The sequence below is a fragment of the Stegodyphus dumicola genome, chromosome 8, assembly GCF_044657685.1.
Source record: "Stegodyphus dumicola isolate Sdum_Otavi_A_Nest chromosome 8, ASM4465768v1".
Taxonomy (NCBI): domain Eukaryota; kingdom Metazoa; phylum Arthropoda; class Arachnida; order Araneae; family Eresidae; genus Stegodyphus; species Stegodyphus dumicola.
In genome coordinates this window covers 143,551,881-143,572,686 of record NC_140775.1, presented here as the reverse complement: position 1 = coordinate 143,572,686, position 20,806 = coordinate 143,551,881, and the positions used below count along the sequence as shown (strand labels likewise).

The 20,806-nt window shown below is 30.9% G+C and overlaps 1 protein-coding gene across 3 annotated transcripts in view; it reads right to left on the bottom strand.

Annotated features, from left to right (window-relative positions):
* The window catches only part of LOC118181907 (uncharacterized), a 117,296-nt gene that overhangs the window by 29,319 nt on the left and 67,171 nt on the right, over positions 1-20,806 (bottom strand). For all 3 annotated transcript variants that reach the window (XM_035351139.2, XM_035351140.2, XM_035351141.2), the window contains exons 16-20: positions 18,163-18,392; positions 11,874-11,954; positions 9,331-9,447; positions 9,150-9,227; positions 952-1,010 (exon numbers count right to left, since the gene is read on the bottom strand). In XM_035351139.2, the coding sequence (XP_035207030.1) occupies positions 952-1,010; positions 9,150-9,227; positions 9,331-9,447; positions 11,874-11,954; positions 18,163-18,392 (565 nt within the window). The remainder of the gene's footprint in view (positions 1-951; positions 1,011-9,149; positions 9,228-9,330; positions 9,448-11,873; positions 11,955-18,162; positions 18,393-20,806) is intronic.

The window sequence follows — 20,806 nt, the reverse complement described above, 5'->3', positions numbered from 1 at the left end:
CAAAAAATTAAAAATTCAACTTAAAACCTACATATTTTGGTTTGTTTTGTTTCCTTGTATTTAATAATAAAATTTTAAAATGTAAAAAATTTGCAAGGGACACAGTTAAGAAACATAAACAAAACCATATATGCAGTACCTTTAATTAAACATAACAGGTGACTTATTGTTGTTAAAGGGCAACACATGTTTGTACATGCTGGCAGTAAATTTCAATTAGAGAATTTTTAAATATTGTTGTTAAGAATCATAAATTATTAGGTTGTTGTTAGGCATCATCATCAGTCGAGAACTACTTGTACGTATGGATGTAATTGATCTGAAAATTTCCTGGCAAACTTCAGACACAGTATTCATTAAATTAAAGACAACCGATAACTTTTGCATTTTGACAACATTTAACAACTTTTCCATTTTTAATAGATAATATTTTTCTTCTCTTCAACTTGGTTGCCACAATTCTCATAACATTTGTCTCATCGTATAAATGTATGGCATGCACTTTTCAGAATATAAAATATCTGTATATCATAAAACACACATTTACAATATCTTCACTGTCAGAAAATCTGCTGCATTTTTGGCATTTTATCTTTCAATACTCAATGAATGTAAACTTTGGGCTCATAAGTTAACATTTGAGCAAATGGAATTTATAAATGTACAATAATAATTTTATGAATAATCATACTTGATTTAAAATCCTATGAAATTAACATTTTAGGTTAGATTATGAAAAGATACAGATTCTTGTGGGGAAGAAGAGGAGATTCTAAGAGTGAAGGATGTAAATAATCTCTGTCAAATTTTTTAACAGTGGAAGTTTTGCTTAAAAATAACAATCTTATGACATAATTTATGCTAGAACTTAAAGAGGTAATCAATTTCTAGTGCTAAAGACAAATTCCATGCAAACTGATATGATTGTTACAGGAAGAAAAAACAACATACTGATGAATATTATACTGCTGAATCCATGGTTCTGTTCTATCACACTGCTGAAGTCCACCCTAAACATAATAAATATTTATTAATAAATTTTAAAATATAAATAATATGAAGAATTATTATTGAATTTAAATTGTCATTTTTAAGAAAACCTACAAATTTATTTCCTGAAGAGAAATACTTCAATGAGATTAAGAAAAGCAACTAATCCTTTTACAACAATTATATTAAAAACCTTCAAAACACAATTTGGTCATTGTTAACATATACTAACTCAAACATTTTACGGTGGAACATTTACTTTCTGTAATTTAAAAGGCAGCTAAACTGCAAATGTAAAATCTGAATATAATGAATTCCATACAAGAATGGAAAGAAAATTTTCTGTTTCTTTAAAAACACTTTTATCAAATTATACAGCATTTTCCCCACTAAATTAAAGAGGCCACCAGCGGCCGAGCGGTAAAGTCGCTGAACACTGGTAGTTCGGTCCGAGGTTCAAATCCTGCGAACGGGCTGGCTGCATGGGCATTTTTGTGGTTTCCCCATGTGTAACATGTACACGAGCCAGTTTCCCTTAGAAAGTCCTCCACGAGGGGATCCCTCCCCTTAGGCAGATAGCCATCGTGAGCTTTGCCATAATTAAATAAACCAAACCACTAAATTAAAATACTACACAACTTTCAAAATATGGGAATTTTAATATAATGGAATCCTTTTAGTATAATGAATATAATTAGATTTATTTTTCATGGGAAAACTAATAATACACAGACGAATGTTTCAGGGAAATCATTACTTCATACACACATGTACACAAGTATGCATGCATGCATATACATATGTATACACATACACATGTATATGAAAAAGCATATCAAGGGGGTGTTATATATAAGTATTTACTGCCCCCTTTGTATTTTAACATACCGCCTGAATTTAATTGCAATATCACATTGGTTGACATTCACATGTGATCACAGCTAATCACATGAATGATTGGCTTTTGAAAAATGTTCCCATCTTCAAATTAGTAATAGGGACCTAACTTTACACTTAGCCCTGGTTAATAAAATAATCTGGAATTCCCTTACAGTCTACTGTAAAAGATATAATTTGAAACATGAAATAATTTCCTTACATCAATGTTTTTTAACTGCGGTTCTCCTAGATTTGGAAAAATGTCCTATTACTTATAAAGGAAACTAACACGATTTTATATTATTTCTCGCTGATGACATGCGGCTAAATATAAGGTATTTTATACTGAATGCGACAAAAAGAACAGCATAGTAAGAATTCTGTAATCGATTTATTAAAGCAAAAACAAATTATTTCTAAAAAATACAAGTTTTATCTGTCAACAGCAAAAAATCTTCTGGCCATGAAATGAATGCTAGAGGCACTGTTAATTTAAATGGAATCCATGCAAGAGAAAGTGCACTGTGATTTGGAATATGCCAAAACATAATTGTTTATCATCGTTCAAAGACATTTCGCATGAAATTTGGTAAAGATTCACCACATTGTCACAACACTGAACGGTGAGTGAAGCAGCTTCAGGACATGGGCTGCTTGTTTAAGAAAACAAGCCTACGACAAACAGCAGCTAAAATCAAAGTGGTTGAAAAAATACGTAAAAGTTTTTACAAAATCCCATAAAATCAACCCAGCATTTGAATTCTGAACTCAATGTGCTCCATGTTACAGTGTGGCCTATATTACGGAAACATGTACAATTCCAGCCATACACCTTTCAGATGGTGCAAGCATTAAAACCTTCCAACAAACCATTGCATAAAGCTTTCCATAAAAATTTTGCAAGATAATTTGGAGGTATATAGTTTTGCAAACTGAATGTATGTGTTAACAGATGAAGTCTCCTTACATATGTTTGGCAAAGTGAATCATCATAATTTAAGAATTTGGGGCTTGGAAAATCAACATAATGCAACGGAACATGAGTGCGAGTCTCCGAACGTGAATATTTTCTGCTGCCATTTCCAATAGCTGTATTTTTGGTCCTTTTTTATTCATGGAAAATCCAATTAACAGGTACATTTACCAAGATATGCTATCATGGTGGTTGTTCCCTCAATGGGAGGAAGCAGTTCCTGGCTTCATTCGGTAGCAGGACGGTGTTCCATCACATTGGCATAAAAAACCCATGCCAGTACCTGAATGACAGTCTATCCCATTGTTCAATTGGCCATGCCGGGTCAAACAATATGCTATTGCTTTGTTGAGCACCGAGATCCCCAGATCTATTCCCTTGTGATTTTTACCTATGGGATTTTGTTAATACAAATTAAATTGTTCATGCTTCCATTTCCTCAGGACCTTCAGGACAGCAACTGAAGCAGCAGATAAATGATGTGATCAAATCAATAAACAAAGGATATTCTATCATGAGTGTGGCAGGAACTGAAATACCACATAGATATTTGTTAAGTCACCTAAGGCAAATACATAGACATCTATAGAAACTTGGATAGCTATAGTTTCACTGTAGATTTGATTTATCAAAAAGTAACTACAGAATTCAGAAATACTTTTTCCCTCCCATTTGATATGAAACACACTGTAGATTGGCTATCCTTCCAAATACCTGTCAAATCTATGAGGTAATTTGTTCCTTGTTCTCAATGCCCATAAGAAATTAAAAGGATTTGATAAGAAACTTGATTTGTGAAGTTAGCTGTGTAAAACCGAAAAATCTTTCACCATTTCCAACCTTAGAATTATTTTTAGTAGAAAATTATATGGTTATTGGAAAAATGATGAAATGACATATGTCTGCATCTTGAAATGATGAGGTCATGATTTGAAACTTATTTTTCAAGTGGTAAATAAAACAATTTTTTCATGGGTTCTTGATCCGTTCCATTATGACTTTAAAAATAACAAACTGTTACTAAATGAAATGTAACAGTTAACTGACCTCTCTAATGTTACTCGACTTAAAGAAAAATTCCAAGCTGAAAATGAAAAGGTTTTCATTATTACCTCAAATAAAAAAAAAAAAAAAAGGACCAATATCAACTTCATGTAAGTACCAGTCTCAGACTTAAGCTTACCAGCATTCATAAAAACACAGAACAGCTGTGCAAGAATAAACAAATGCATCCAAATTATTAATGCTAGTGTCAACATTTATTTCATTTTTAGTTAGTAAGACAGGTATTATCCACACTCTAATGGCCTTGAATTATTATCAATATAACTTTTAAAAGTATAAAAAACAATATAACTTTTCTTCTATGAACTTAGTTGATTAAAACTAATATAAAATTAAATGAATTTTAACTAACTGTATTTTAGAAATATAAGTATACTAATAGCAATATATCAGGGTTTTGTACACATTTCTGCACACAGAAATGAAGCATTTTTGAGGACTTTTAAGGACTATCAATGAACAAATTAAGGCTAAATCGGCCAAGGGAAAATGAATAAATTAAAGCAATTATCTACTCATGAACTTTACTAATGCAATACCATTCTAAGAATAGAACATTTATCAAGCAATTTATCAAGCAATTAGCATTAAGTTAACAATATTTATTTGTTGAAACAGTTATATTTTACACTTACAATGATGGGATATATTTTAGAAAAGATTAATGATATTGTTGCGTTTTTCTTTTCTGACACCAGTTGTTACGTTATTTTCTTCTTTCACGTTCGTACGTGGTTCGTGTGAAGTTGGAGTGATTAACAATGACACTACTTGATGAAGTATTGAAACACACTTTATTGGCCAGTATTGTCAGGACAGCTCCAAAACACATTTTTACAGTCGTCGATGAACTACTATAAACACGCTGACACGATCAGCGACACAGTCTCCAGGTTATCAGGCTATCATAGTGGAGACAGCTTTACGGCAAAGCACTAGAGTACAGCTTCTGACTCTGCTTGGTCATTCTCGGAACTTCATGTACTCTTGACACTCTCCACGCTACAACTCGCGATGCACTCGACGACACACAGAGCACAGCTCCCGACTCTTCGGTTCAGTCGTTCCCGGAGCTCAACACACTCTCTCGGCGATGCACTAACCGCGATACACTACGAGACTCTTGCTGTGCACTCGATGACCCACTCGGCACTCGCTGCCCAGCTGTCAACTCAATCCACTCTGCAGGGATTGACAAGCTAGACGAGACACCAACTCAATACTAACTCTCCACATACCAGCAGGGTTTATATAGCTTTTGGCTGGTGTTCGAGAACATTCTGGGCTAAATTGGTAAGAATTCGTTCCAGAAGGTTCTCCATCCGTCCTTGGCATATCGCCAATTTTGCCACCAAATGCACGATTTCTCGCCAAATGTATCAACCCTAAAACTGCTTTCCGAGGAAGCTATCTCACCATGCCTGTACATTTCATAACAATATTTTATTTAAGTTTTACTAACATTTAGCTTTATGTTGATTCTTTCTTTTATGCTTCATTTTATCAAGCACTTATTCAGTCCAGAGCCTATTTCATGTTAAATGAAATCAATGATATGATTTAATGAAATCACGTTAAATGAAATAATGAGCAGATTTCATGTTAAATGAAATAGGTTCAAATGAGAGGTAAAATCATGACAGCATTATTCATAACAGAAGCATGGCTGTTGTCACCGCTGCTGCTTGCCTAGAAAGACAACAGTGCTGGTGACAATGTTAGTGCGTTTAGTTGGCGTTGAAAGTTAGTTGTGCTTTGTCTGTCTGAGGCAGTTAGTACCATAGCTTTGTATAAAGTTGCTAGACTTTTAACTAAGTTAATATGCTGCAAAATTCCAATAAGCTGTGTAAGTGATAAGTTGTTTTGTATCATTAGCTGTAAAGAATAATGTTTTATGTTGTTTTTTATGATATTGTGTTTATCTTGCATCTGCACCAAGGATTAAAGACAGGCAATAACTTGGTTTAAAAACATAGAGATGCTTCTGAGGGTGAGCAATCAGTTACAAATAATTAAATAATGAGGTATTCAACCCTTAATGTTATACGTTTTTATTACGATTATGACTGAGATTTCAACCCCAATCTAAGAACATTTTAAAGTTTAAAAATAACAGACAATTACACATATAATTTATGACATAGATTCTAAAACAATATCAGGATAATTACACATTAAAAGCTACAAAGCAATAACACACCTCAAACTATTTATGCATCTTTTTAATGAAAATTTTCCATATATTTTAGCTAATTTATATCAACAACTTCTCTTTAGAATCTAAGTTTATTTGTTTCAATAAACAAATCATAGTTCCTACTATTCTCTGCTTCATGTCCTAATTTTTTAATGTGTCATCGTGGTGTTAGCATTCTTTTAATAACAATTTTCTTTCCCTTTATGTAATCAATATCTTTCTCAATAAGTATCTTCAATAATTACAGAATTTTCAGATTTAATTAAAGATTGCTGTTATTCTAAAAAAATTGCATGTATTTATAATGCATTGAAGAAACTGCTAATGTTATGTCTTTAATAATATGTATATTGAGAATAACTACAAAATGACAATTGGTCATTACCAGAGCCATAAAGCCATCACCAGAGCCGGTATGACAGAAATTTGAGAATTTATTAAACACCAAGCAACAAAAGCTAGAGATGGTAAAATTTTTAGAATTTTGAACAATAATTGGGCAGCACATTTAGAACCCACAAAAATTTCAACAACAGGTAAAATGAGTAGTGTCAGCCCTGTCTATGGTGTACTTAGACATAAAAGATAAAAATATAAATATTTTCCAGTAAGTAATTCATTTCTTTGGTAAACAATTGACATATGAAATGAAATAGCTTTTGGATCTGTTTCAAACATTACATTAAATAACATTGTTTAATAAGGTGGATATGCTTGTTTTGTGTTGCATAATAAATTAAATCTTGGTGTAATATTTGACACTTTGAGTCAAGAGCTCTATAAATCCCCCTAGACTTTTTAACATTTATGGAAATTGAAGATAACTTTTTAAAATCAGAATTTAGAGTTAAATATTTCCAAAATTATGTTTCTAGGGTTTAAAGGATCTGTAAAAATTCTGTAAGTAAATTTTTAGTTCTCCACGAATTATAAAATTGTTAACAGTGAAAAACATTTCAATTGAATCATTTTCCACCCTATTCTTCCAAATGGTGGTTTTTTAATAAAAACTTCCTTCCCCAACAAGGCCTCTTGACAGATCAAACAGTACATGAAAATTACACGACCATTTACAAACAACTTTAGCAAATGATTTAAAAGCAATAATTCCTCCTGTTATCATTTTTGCATCATAAGCTATCTTTCTAGCCAAAGCTATCTTTCTATTCTTTCTAATTTTTAAAAAAATTCATACAGTTTATTATATATGTCTTCTGCTCTTATATATTCTTCCAAAGAACAGATCTTCATTGATGTTTTCCTGATAAATGTACCCAATACATACTAACAAATGAACTCTTTTTGAAATATCACTTGTTTTGTTCATTTGAATTGCAATTCTACTGGTGACAAAATTGTTCAATAATGAAAATTTAAATTTTTCACCATATGTACTTTGAAGTGTTTCTGCCATTTTAATAGCAATAGGTAATACATTATATTCTCTGATGGTGTATGTGTTTTATATTTAGCTGTCATATATAAAACTTAATGGCATGAGTAACTATTTTCTAAAAAGTCCAAAATTTCTCTGTTTTCCTTTATTTAAAGATTTGACAATTATTCTAAATATTCTTTTGGTTTACTGATGTATGAAGGATGACTGGATTCAAGATGCCTTTTTAAATTTGATAGTTTCATGCTCATCAGAGCCAAAATGTTATATCAATAAAAACAAAGAAGGCGGTAATGAACAAACAAGTTGCTCATTAATGCCATGGTTGCTGAAAGTAAAATCAAAAGGGAAAAATGTCTCACCATATTTTCTTTTTTACACCTTAGATGTTTCATTCTAATTATTATATCTGGCCTGAACAGACTTTGTTGCATTGTCTTTTGCAACATTACCTTTGTCACTCAACTTCAATACAGCATACAATTATACAATTATGGTTTTAGAATTACACTGTCCAGAAAATGTAGTATAGTAAATTAAAGACACTAAAGGGTTAAGACCAATGTTTCTTTAAATTCATGTACCTGAATTACATATTGGTGATCCCATTTGGGTTGCAACCTAGTTTAAACTGTCAATCATTGTTTTAAAGTGTGAATTTTCAGTTTCTGTATTAATAGAAAAATTCCTTTCTGTAGAGATGCAAGTCCATGTGGATAAGATTAAAACCATTTTTGCAACTTCCCATGCTTATGTTTAGTGAAAAGAAGAGAAAATAAAAGAACATAAGCATATTAATAGGAAAACTTTTAGGTTCAAAACTATAAAATTCAAATAATTTTGTTTTCTGTGTTCTTCTAAAATTTCTTTAAAGAGGGGGGAGGGCGAAATTTATTATAAATATGTCTATAAATATTATAAATATTTCTTATTAAATATGTCTATGTGTTAATACCGTGGACACATCTTCTATTTTGTCACATTTTTCTGGAATCTTCCCTGTAAAGTGCAAAATGCCAGACAATTTTTTTTTTTGTCTGGCATTTTGCTGACACACTTTTGGGGGGACGGGGACAGAAGAGTATGTGAATTTTACATAGGAAACTTTTACATGTTTGAATATTCTGATATAATTACATAGAAAAAAACTTAATAATTACAGGTTTAAAAATTTATTTTTTATAAGTGTTACATTAGATACACTTCCTGCTGCTGCAACTACTTTATAAACTTATAAACTTTAAAACTGTGAACAAAGATTAAAATAACTCCTCAGCTGCTTATATACATATATAACTATAAGAAGGCTGATTTCTGTTTATTCCCTACTATTTAAAACAAGGACTTTACATTATTTGAAGATATTGATCAGTTTTATTTTTTATTTTATTTATTTAAATATTATTTCATATTTAAATATTATTATATATTTCCTAGTTTTGGAAAAGGTTACAATTTTCTCTGACTTTTGAAGACCTTTTTCTTATTTTTCTGACTATGATTTTTCAGGTGAGTGAGAACCGATCATGTGAATACTGAAACAGCCTACCTGTTACCAATAATTACACTGAATTTTGTTCATTAGTTTAATTTTTTGAAAAAAGAACACATATTAATTTTAAAAGTATTAATAAATACAGCAGACATACCACAGAATGTGTTTGTGCCTGAAACTGGTTATATTGCTCAGGAGGCAGATGATGCACAGGAGCTCTGCTTACGTTCAGCTTAAAGAAGTAAATGTAAAATTGACACAGTCTAACATATAATCAAGTATGAATGATTCTTTATAATAACATAATACTGAACACATTTTTCACAATTTCATACCTCTTTCACTACCTGAGAAGTTATACAATTTTCAGAACTGGAACGCAGGTGATGTGCATTTTCAACATGATTAGGTGGACGAGAATTTTGCCTAGCAACTGCCTCTTGATGCATTGACTAAAATAAAATAATTACACTTATAACAATATTAGGAAACACACAAAAAATTGAATTAAATGAAAATAATACAGCATTGTGAGGCAACAGATTTTAACTTAAGTAAATCTTAATAAAATCAAATTATTTATGGGAATTTTTTAACAAAATTCGAAAACATTTAAAAGCCATTTATTGAAATAATGAATATAACATATATGTTTCAAAACTTAATGCTATATTTAAATATAAATTCACAACTAGTGTAATGTAATTTGAACATCCTATTTCCTCACCACACTTTTTGCACAGTTATCTGAGGCAGTCTGTCTTCAGACCATGCCAATTATTTTGAAGACAGGGTTATATAAGTATTTATTTTTACAGAGTATTATGCTTAACAGAAGTTATGATTTTAAAACAGATTTTTATATTGAATTGTTAACAATCATATTCCAGACAGTCTGAAATTCTTCTCAATTAACTGCATGTAAATAGTCCATTTCATAGGTGTCAACCTTGAAATATAAAAAAATCAGGAGGTTTTTGTACCAGCAGGTTTTTTTTCTGCTTTCTGTATGCCATTTCAAAAGAACTCCAAATTGACTTAAATTCACTTTATAATGAATGATTCAGGTTAATGAACAACATAAAATCACTTTCTGATGTAAAATATATTAATATTTCAGTAATTTGAATTTAACAAACATTCTCTATTCGTAAAATGCAAATTATAATTAAATTTTAAATGAAATTGAATTACAAATAAATGATTAATTATTGCTGCGAACTAATCCAAAATATCATTTAAATTCTGAGAATATATGTAAATCAAGTGCAATTATCAAAATCTATGAATATATAATAAATGTATAATATATAATTCCAATAAATTTTTTAATCTTAAAAAATTATAAAAATACATAAGTGAATTATTGTTGAGCAGGCAGGAGATAGACTTTATCAAGGGAAAGTTGCCTCCAAACCTAACTCTTCAATTATGTTCATTTGTTCTCAGCCTTCAATCACATTTGTTCTTGGTCCATACTTCTTTCTTTGAACACCTATGAAGGGGTCATTTTAACAGGTATGAAAAGGTGCTCCATCACAAATGCTGTATATGCAACAGTGAAATGCCATTGACATTGTAAGTACACTAAATGGTGCTCCTCCACTCAATGCCATGTGTGTCGGCAAGTACTGCAATTAGGTTTGGAGGCTACCTCCCCTTGAAAGGTCTGTCTCCTGCCTGCTCAACAATTATTCACTTATGCATTTTTATAAATTTTTAGGATTAAAAAATTTATTGGAATTATATATTCATAGATTTTGATACTTGCACTTGATTTACATATGCTCTCAGAATTTAAATGATATTGTAGATTAGTTTGCAGCAATACTTAATCATTTATTTGTAATTCAATTTCATTTCAAATTTAATTAACTTTTTGCTTTTTACGAATACAGAATGTTTGTTAAATTCAAATTTCCTTCCTTGCAGCAATGGTGCAAGAGAATTATTTAAATTTAATTTAACTTTACTATATTCTTTTGAAAAAATTAATATTTAAGTAAATATTTTGAATTTTATATTCTTTAGCTAACTTCATTTCGCATTTTTTTTTACACATTTATGCTGAGAAAATCCTGAGTATAGCAGAAAATAAATTTCTGTTTATCACTCTTAAATATGACAAAATGTACATACAATATTCTGCAGATAAACTTATTAACTTATCTACTAATATAAAACAAAAATTAATACAAATATTAACTAATTAAAAATTGGTTGAATCTTCATTAAAAGTTGCATAAATGTCTACAGTAGATTAAAATAATTCAGATAAAGTAAAATGTAATAAGAAAAATTATGTTGAAAATCACTAGCGATAGAAGAATGGAATTTGCACAATTTTTATGTATTGTTGGAAAACATTTTTCCTAAGTACAGGCAAAAAAATTAAAAACCGGGAGACTTGGTTATCTACCAGGAGGCCAGAAGATAAGATGAAAACCTGGGAGAATTGCCAGCTATGACAAATTAATTCTAAGTGCAAATAATTAATTTCAAATCTAAAAATTAATATAAAAAATAATGATTATCTGCTAGTATCAAAAAGAATCAAACAGAAATATTAAAAAATGAGTCAATTAACTTTCCTAATTATAATATTAAATTATTATCAACAAACTCCTAATTTTCCTGTTATGATGAATCACTTTCCTGTGTGATCCCAGAGATTCACAGATATTGTCATTTTTCAGCATCTTGACAGTTAAATCATGATCAGAAATGACACTGAAATTCCGATTTTCTTAAAATTCATCTGAAATACCTGTTTCACACACACAAAGCCCCGCCCCCAAAAAAACATAAACACACAATTTGTGAGAAAATAAGATATTTCATTTATGCTATATGATGAAATATTCAAAAATATAATTACCACATTATTTTCTTTGACAATTTCTTGCACTCTTCCATGAATATTGGATGAAATTTGAGCAGCACGTTGCTGAAGTATTGCCTGTAACACAAGAGCAAACAGTAATTCATTACTCTACACTTATATATCTTTGGCAACATTAATTAGCATTCTAATGTTACAAAATAAATTTTACTATAATAAATACATTTCTTGAATATAAGAAATTTATTTTACTTATTTGCAAGGACTAACGACAGCACAAGAGAGGAAGGTGTATATTTATCGGAATTACAAGTTTTCAATGTGCCCACCTTCACAGACAGTAACACACTGCATGTGGGAAATTGCTGACAACAATGATGAGTATAGCATTGCTAGAAGAATCTATTCAACTTCATGTTTTACCACACCTTTCAATTCTACAACACCTTTCAGTCTCATGGATTTGATGTGTACACCTTAGATTTCAGATAACCCCAGAATCAGAAGTCCATCAGAATGAGCCCAGAAGAATACAGTGGCCACAGAACTGCAAAGTTACAGGAGATGACTCTCATCTCCAAACTGCCATTTCAGCACTTGCCAAACACACATAGCATTGAGTGGAGGAGCACCATTTAGCATACATATAATGTCAATGACATTCTGCTGTTGCAATTCTGGAATTAGGTAATTCTGAAAATATTTTGTTGCATATACAGTCCAGAAATCCACAACGCTTGGGACCAGAGGTTGTACGGATTTTAGGACAGAGAAGATAATATTCAGAATAAAAGTGCAAAATAAATAAGGCATATTAGATACATTTAATTAAATTATTATATACATTAATACAGTAATTAATTATATGTATTAAATTATTATTACATATATAAACTGATTATATTATATCGTTCATTTACATTAGGCCCCTCTATTTTTAAATCAGCATGAATCTGCTTCCCCTTTTCTCTCAGGAGTAATCCTGAAATAGGTACCCCATCACTCTGCCGCTGCCGGAACCACTCGTAGAAGACAGCGTCCAGGTTTGTCGATTTCGCCTCATGTAAAGATTTCTGGTTTCGGATTCCGGTGTTAAAATCATTGTTGCTGTAAAATTTCAACAGCTTTTCTTTATTGTTCTGTATATCATACACAGTCCCTGTGACAATTCCATACGATTCTGCTATAAACCGAGCAGTAGTACCTGCCTCCACCTTTAGCAGAATTTCCACTTTTTTCATTACCATCAATGCAACATGTTTACGTTTTTCAACGTTGCAAGCAGTAAAATCACGAGTGTGTTTCTTATCTGTCATTGTATTAAAAAGTGCTGAAATTTAAAATATTCTTAATGTATCCACAAAATACCCGGATAAAAAAAAAAAAAAAAAAAAAATTACTAAACCATCTTGTGAAATAACAAAGCTCAGAAAGTACAACAACATGAAGCGCGAACTTGAAAGAAGAGTTAATTGTCTGCTTTTTTACCTTGATGCAGATTGGAGATGAAGAAAAAAACTCTTATTATGATGTCAATAATATGGTCTTTCCATTATGATTCATTATTATTCGATAATTCTCACGTCATTATTCAGTATTTTTTCTTCAATATTTCGTACTCCATGTTGCAGTTTCCGGAACCTATAAAAACTAAATGTTTATATTTTGAGAGGCAACACGGAATTTTAGGAGTTGGCGGATTTCAGGTCGGCGGATTTTCGGTATTTGACTGTACAGCATTTGTGATGGAGCACATTTTCATACCTGTTGAAGTGACCCCTTCATAGGTGTTCAAACAAAGAAGTACGGACCAAGAACAAATGTGATGCTGCAGCACACAGTCACTCTAAATTCATGTAAAGCTGCTGGTGCCAAATCATAAGGATTTTCTTCAGCCCAATAAACACAGTTCTTGGAGTTTGCATTTCCAGTTAAGAAGAAATACATCTTATCCATCCATAATATCCATAGCAGCCACCTGCTACCTTCATCATACCTAATGAGAAAAACCTTCACAAAGCTGAAATGCTGTTGCTTTCTGGGCATACAAGAATCAATAAAGAAACAACTACAGAAGCTTATGCTGTTGCTTTCTGGACATGCAGGAATCAATAAGGAAACAACTGCAGAAGCTTAAGAACTATGGTTTCAGTATATGCAAAGTGTGTGCAACACTTCTTGCAGTATGCAAAGGACTGCAGTAATCATATCATGCACTGTCACAACAGCTTCAACAGGAACAAACACATGGTTGTCCGGATCATAATCGCATGTGCATCCTTTTTTTTTTTTTTTTTTTTACCAAATCATGTACAGTCTTTATGAACATGAGCCTCAGCTTATAATTTTGCCAATTAACTCACACAGCTTCAGCAGCATTTTCCCCATTCGGATCAAATAGCTTTATCAACTAACCTTGTTATTTGCCTGTAAGTATCATCTTGTTAACACATTTGAACACCTATTGAAGAAACTATCTTCCCGCATTGCTTATTAAAGGTCTCTATAAGCAATGCTTTGCGCATGGCGTTCTGTGATTGGTGTTTCTATTAACTATCCCTGTGAATTATGCAAAGTAAGTTAATGCACCTCCTCTCCGTATTATCATCTGTCCTTTACAATGCTCTTCTTTGCAAATGTTTTATGTGGGCAGTTTTCATCACACATGTGTCTTTTTAACACCATTTATATTTTTTTAATGTGATGATCATTTTGCGGAGGAAAAAAGTGGGTGTTGTCATTTGAAAGTTTCAAAATGTTTTCATTGTAACCCTAACCATGAGAGCTTATTGTTTTAAATCATCACAATCTTAAGTGCATACCTTCAAATAATATCTTAAATTTCATTTCAATTGATTGGGTGGATAGGCCACTTAGGAGTTCATATATTGGAGTTTTTTTTTTTTTTTTTTTTTTTTTTTTTTTTTTTTTTTTTATGACTACTCCGCATATATTTTCTTATAAAACAAATTTTTTTAAGTATCCTAAGCTGTATATATATATGGTCTTGCCGGTCAGAAAGTTAATATTAAACTTAAATGCAGCATACTCACACAACTGCCTCAAAATGCTGAAGTGAAATGGAGATTTGCTGATCTCTCATAATAAACAAAAAGCAAGATATATTTTTCATAAAGTCTTAAATACATTAAGTAACTAATGCCTGAAAGTTCAGCTACTAATTTTTAAATGCAAAGAGTATAAAAAAGTACATGTTAAAAAATATATCATTTGTATCTTATAATACAGAAATAATACTTTATTCAGTTTTCATGCAAATGCTAAGAATAGTGGCAGATTTTACTTTCATTAAGAAAGAAGCTTTCTAATTTTGTTCATAGCAATTGCCACATAGGCTTGCTTTTGCTAATAAAAGTTTCTCTAATGTGTAATTGTTTTAGTAACAATGTTGAAAATCCTCTTGCAAATCTGCATTATTATTGAGAATTGCAAGATGGTCAACATTATCCTAGATAGTTCACTGAAATTTAAATTTCATCAGTTCCTTTCAGTTTTCCAATTAAACTCCACTGGGGGTCAAACCTTGTTGGTTTTATAACTTTTTCCAAGTTTTCTAAAATAAGTAAACTGCAAAGTTACAACTTCAATTTATCAATTGTAACATCAACATAATCCTCCTTCAAAACTAAATGAAGTAAAACTAGAAATTTATTTTAAAAAAATCTTATATCAGAAAAAGATGCATTTGCTAGAGCAGAAACATCTGCAATTTTGCAAATGACATAACTTCATCGTTGTTTGGAAATTTATGCATCATGTAATCACATATTCAATGCAATCAATAACTGAAGATTCATTTTTCATACCCATTTCTTTAACAGCTGCAGCCATTTTTATCCTTGCAACTGAGCATTTCTTAATGATTTCACTATTGGGAAAAAATTTTCTGCGTAAAGCTGCAGCATGATCTGATGCATTCAGTGGCAGTTGTGCTCCAGTAAAGAGGAATTCTGCATTAATAACTTTTTGGTTCTTTGTTTCCACAGTAAAATTTCATTTTCCATTTTAATTTTCCATAACTCACATTGTCTTTGAGTTTTTGCATATGAGCATGTTTAAGAACATCAGTCCTTCCACCATGCGAAATCAAAAAATTGTACACATCGCAAATATATTACATTTCCTTGATGAAATAATAGAGCCATCTGTGTACAATTTTTTAAATGTACTTGAATAAAATATTTAATCATTTTTGCAGAAATAACTAAGACAAAAAATCCCATTATTTAAACTATTTCTCGAAAACACATGAAAATCACAGCGTTCTGCGGTAAGACCAAACAAAATACCAAACATGGTCTTGTTTTGTGCTCACTGGCTAATGTATGCTCATTGGAAAATTGGAACATGAAGTTTATTGACACATCTGCTTTCACATATAAAGCAGAAGCACATCATAATGTCTCTCTGATGAAATGATTTCTTTTTGATTCAGATTCTGCCTCTGTCATGTGAAGATGGAATTTCATTTCTTATTTCATAACTAAATCAAACTGTGATGATAAAAAGCAGGACTTAACTAATTTTCTTAGCACCACTAACATTAGCCAACTATTTTCCGTTCCTTCGTATTTTAAACTTCTGGTTCCAATTCACATTTGCTAGTAGAGAGAATATCTGCATTAGTTAAAAGCTATTTTTAGAGACTTCAGTTCTTTTTACCTGATTGTTGCCTTATTAACTTTCATTTATCATTATGAGACTGATTATACTTGTTTATAACCATATTTCTTAATTAACAATTTATCAATCATGTTTGTTTCAGTACCCTAAAGTGCACATGCAATACTTTTCACTATTACAGTTATTAAACATTCAATAAATACAGTCTGATTAAAATACAATGTTGAATTAATATTGCAAAAACTTTACATTTTGATACAAACAGGTAAATATATTACAATTGCTTTTATTTAATCAGTTCTCCAGAGAAGAAAGTTTCAGATCAGAATAATTTTATGCAAGGCAATATATTCTCACCATGGCTGCACCAAAATAATTTCATGACTTCAAGTTTTGCACCGATGGAGTGTTTGAAAAAGAGAAGGGAGGGGGCAAAACAACTTATCAGAAAGTTGGACACAAAAAATCTTTTTATTAGAACTTAATATAATTTCACCAGGATTACTACTACACACATGATTATATGCATATATATATAAATAAACAGTTCTTTATGCAATATATATATTTATTTATTTAAGATTGTACCTTATTGGTAAAAGGATAGATAAAGTAAAGATAACATCACATCAATCTTTCACATTTTTTGTACCCAGACAACTTGCTACACTTAGCCCATCATTCGCTTCAAATTTTTTATTTAAATCCTGTGATTAAGTAATTATTCAACATAACCAGGCTATGCAAGCCAACTTGTCATTTTATTCTTTTTACATCCAAGGCAACTTTGTTGATACTTTCTTAACTTTTATACCTCATTTAATAATCTCTGCTTTTTTCAGATTTAATTTCGGAGATGCTTTCGGTTCATAAAGTAACAGCAGACTCGCCATCTTTTTCCAAAATCTCTTTCAGAATTCCCACTCCCTTATTTTATAAACGATCTCTCCATGAGACCATCTGCTTTTTGGTTGCCAAAACATCTAATCTAGTTCCATGATTTAAGATGAAAAGTTGTAAATTAACAGGCTTCATCTGTCCCTTTAATCATAATTTGTTGAATGAAGTTAACATTTTTGCATGTTCATTAAAATGTTAAATACAGATAATTTATTTTTATTAATGAAGGGCTATAGTTATGTCTTTTTTCACTTACTGCAAGGCACTTGAAAAAAATGTCAGTCCATCAATTATGTTGTGAATTAAAAAAGCTTGGGAACCAATAATTTACTCAATGAAAATAAATAAGGAAAAGGATACCTTAAGATCCACAAGAAAAAGCACTTACGTTAGAATTTGAAACATATTAAGAACTGAAATCTCAATTACATGAATTCTTGTAATAATGCACAAAAGGAACTCAAATATCCTTATAATAGGTATCTCTCAGAATTACCTTTCCTTAATTAAAGTCACACCGAATTTAATCGTCAGCTGATTCAGTCTTGAAATTCTGACTTCAATAATGTAAAAACAAAAATTATAAAGTATTTGTATATTTAGAACTGGCAATAAATCACTTTACAAGCTTGATTCTGGAACAAAATCAGAATTAATGACTTGAATTATCTCCCACTGAAGGAGAGATTCATCCATCACTGCATTACTTTTATCTGAAAATATTAGTCAATTCTTTTTAGAATAATAAGTATGAGGTGATAAGATCTCAGTCTACCCTCACCTGCATTGCAACATTTTGCCGTCCACTCCTCCTTTCTCTTCCACTTCCCATAGTAGTATCTTTGTTACGTCGCTCATTCTTTTCAGTTTGACTTTCTCGGTCAGCATCAGATTTTTCCTTACGCTGCTGAGCATCATCCAGTTTGAAACGCACTTCCTGTTGAGGGACACCTTCCCCGTGCCCAGGTTTGGAACGCAGTGATGTAGCAGGAAGTTCTGTTGCAGAGGTATCTAGGAAAAAAATTTCATAAATTGAAAACTGCCTTTCTCTGTTTCACAATAGTTTTTACATTTATGAGCACATGTTTTTTTACTTTTTCATCTAAAATGCCCAGATATCTTTAAAAATTAATAATAATGCAATAATTTTAAATACAACCAATTAAATTTTTGGTAGAGATGGGTTTTAGGGCACTAAAATTACTTTTCATTTTACATAGGACTTTTGTTTACCAAGTTTCTTTACAACAGTCATTTGAATATTTATTTTGTGGATCTGGTATTTTAATAAACTGAAAGATGCAATAAAACTGCTAGAAAGATAAAAAAAAAGTCAGCTCTTGCATCATGCATTGAAGCTGCTTGAAGGGGCTGCTCAGAGAAGCTGCTGCTCAGAGAAGGGGAGATGGAAAAGAGGATAGATCAATGGGGACCCAAGATCGTGACACCTGTCTCACCAAGATGATCCCCTGAAGGGTTAGAATACCTTGGGATTGCCTCAAGGGCTGGTAGTTCGACCCAGGTTTAAATCGCAGTGAAAGGGCTACTGCATACGTATTTTTGTAGTTTTCTCTTTGTGTAACATGAACAGAAGCCAAATTCCTTTAAAAAATACTTTCTGAAGGTAACTCTCGCATTATGTAGATAGCCTTCACATACTTTGCCATAAGTGATTAAAACAAACATTTTCATATATAACTAAAATAATTTCATTAGTAATCTAAACACTTACTAGTCATATTATGCAATATGCAAGTATAAATTGAATAAATAAATAAAATAAATTACTATTGCTATACAGCAATGAGGAAGCTGAAATCTGGATATTTAAGATATCTAAGAAAGTATTTAATATAACTTTATATTAAGTTTCATTTTGAAGAACTATAATTAGTGAGAATTATTTTGAATAGAGGACTTTAAAAAAAAAATTTGAAAAATGTTAAAGAGGAAAAAACAAGAATTTACAAACTAAGAATACATTGGCAGTTAATATGAGAAATTATAAACAAACTCGATAAGAAACTAATATTGCCCTTCCAACCACAATAGCAAGATGTATGTTAATTTATAAAATTAGAAGAAAATCAATCTTAAATTAACAATGGCTTTATGCCCCTCCCCCCAAAAAACTTTTGCAGTTAAGTACCCCCCTCCCCAAACTTTATAAAATCAATGTCAGTCTAGGATCAGTTTTGTTTGGTTTGATATTGGAATTCTCCTCAATAATTTAACATTATTAGTTATCAGGTAATTTCTTTTTCTTTTATCAGAATTATTAAAAATGCATGCAAAAGCTATAACCAAACAAACCAGTTTATCATTTAAATAATCTTTTCTAAAGATAATTTATATGGTCAATTTGCATAAAATAAATTAGCAACTGACTTTCTGTTTGTACTTAAGACAGTACCAAATATTTGCCACAATTAATAAATAAAAATTTAAAAAAAAAAAAAAAAACTGATGTGGTCAGAACATAACCTCCTGCCAATTCCATATTTCAAACAGCAACAAGCTTTAAGTATCACTTCCAGCTGATTGTTTAAACAAAATCTAATTTCTTGTTCCAATAAATAGAAAGGTCTGTATCACAAAATGCTGAATTATATTTTATTAGGTATAATTGGTCATTTGTGAAAACTTGTTATAGCAGCATAATCAAATGTTTGCTACTTAACTTTTCTTATTAAAAATTACATTATATGATGCAGCTGAATAACATATAATTTAAATGGTATTTAATTAAAGAAAGTATTTATAATATGTTTAACATAAATACTTGCCAAAATAGTTGCCATGATTTTAATTTTCTATGTTATTTTGATTGCATCAAAAAGTCGGAATTACTCATTCTGATCTGTTCATAGATCCTCAGGATATTTACGTATCAGTAAACAATTTTGCAACATGTTATGGTACATATATTGAATGATAAATCCTGCAAAACTATTGCAGTAAAATGTTATAGTTTATATATGCAGCATTAAGGGCTGCAAAACTGTTAAAGCTTCAATTAAAGTACCACTTCTGGTTGCCTAATTTTACCCAAAAATCCTAATAATCTCTTTATTCAAATACAGAAAGTTTAAATACTGAAAAAAGAAATTTTTAGAAGTTTATTGTAAATGTTATCATGAATGAAAAATTAATCACAAATATAAACAGACAGACAGACTTCATTATAAAAATAGTAAAACGTATTCTAATTTGTGCCTCCTCACTAAATACTTACTTTTGAATTTTGGAATGAAGCATTATCTTTCGTACCTAAGCATATAGGATGGCAGAAGATGGAGAAGTGCAATTCATTTAACTTTTACATAGCTATTATTAAATGTTTTTAAACAGATAAAAATGAAAAAGGAGACATTGGAGACCCCTCAGTCTCTGTTCCATTTATCAATCTATGTTTTTCACCATCT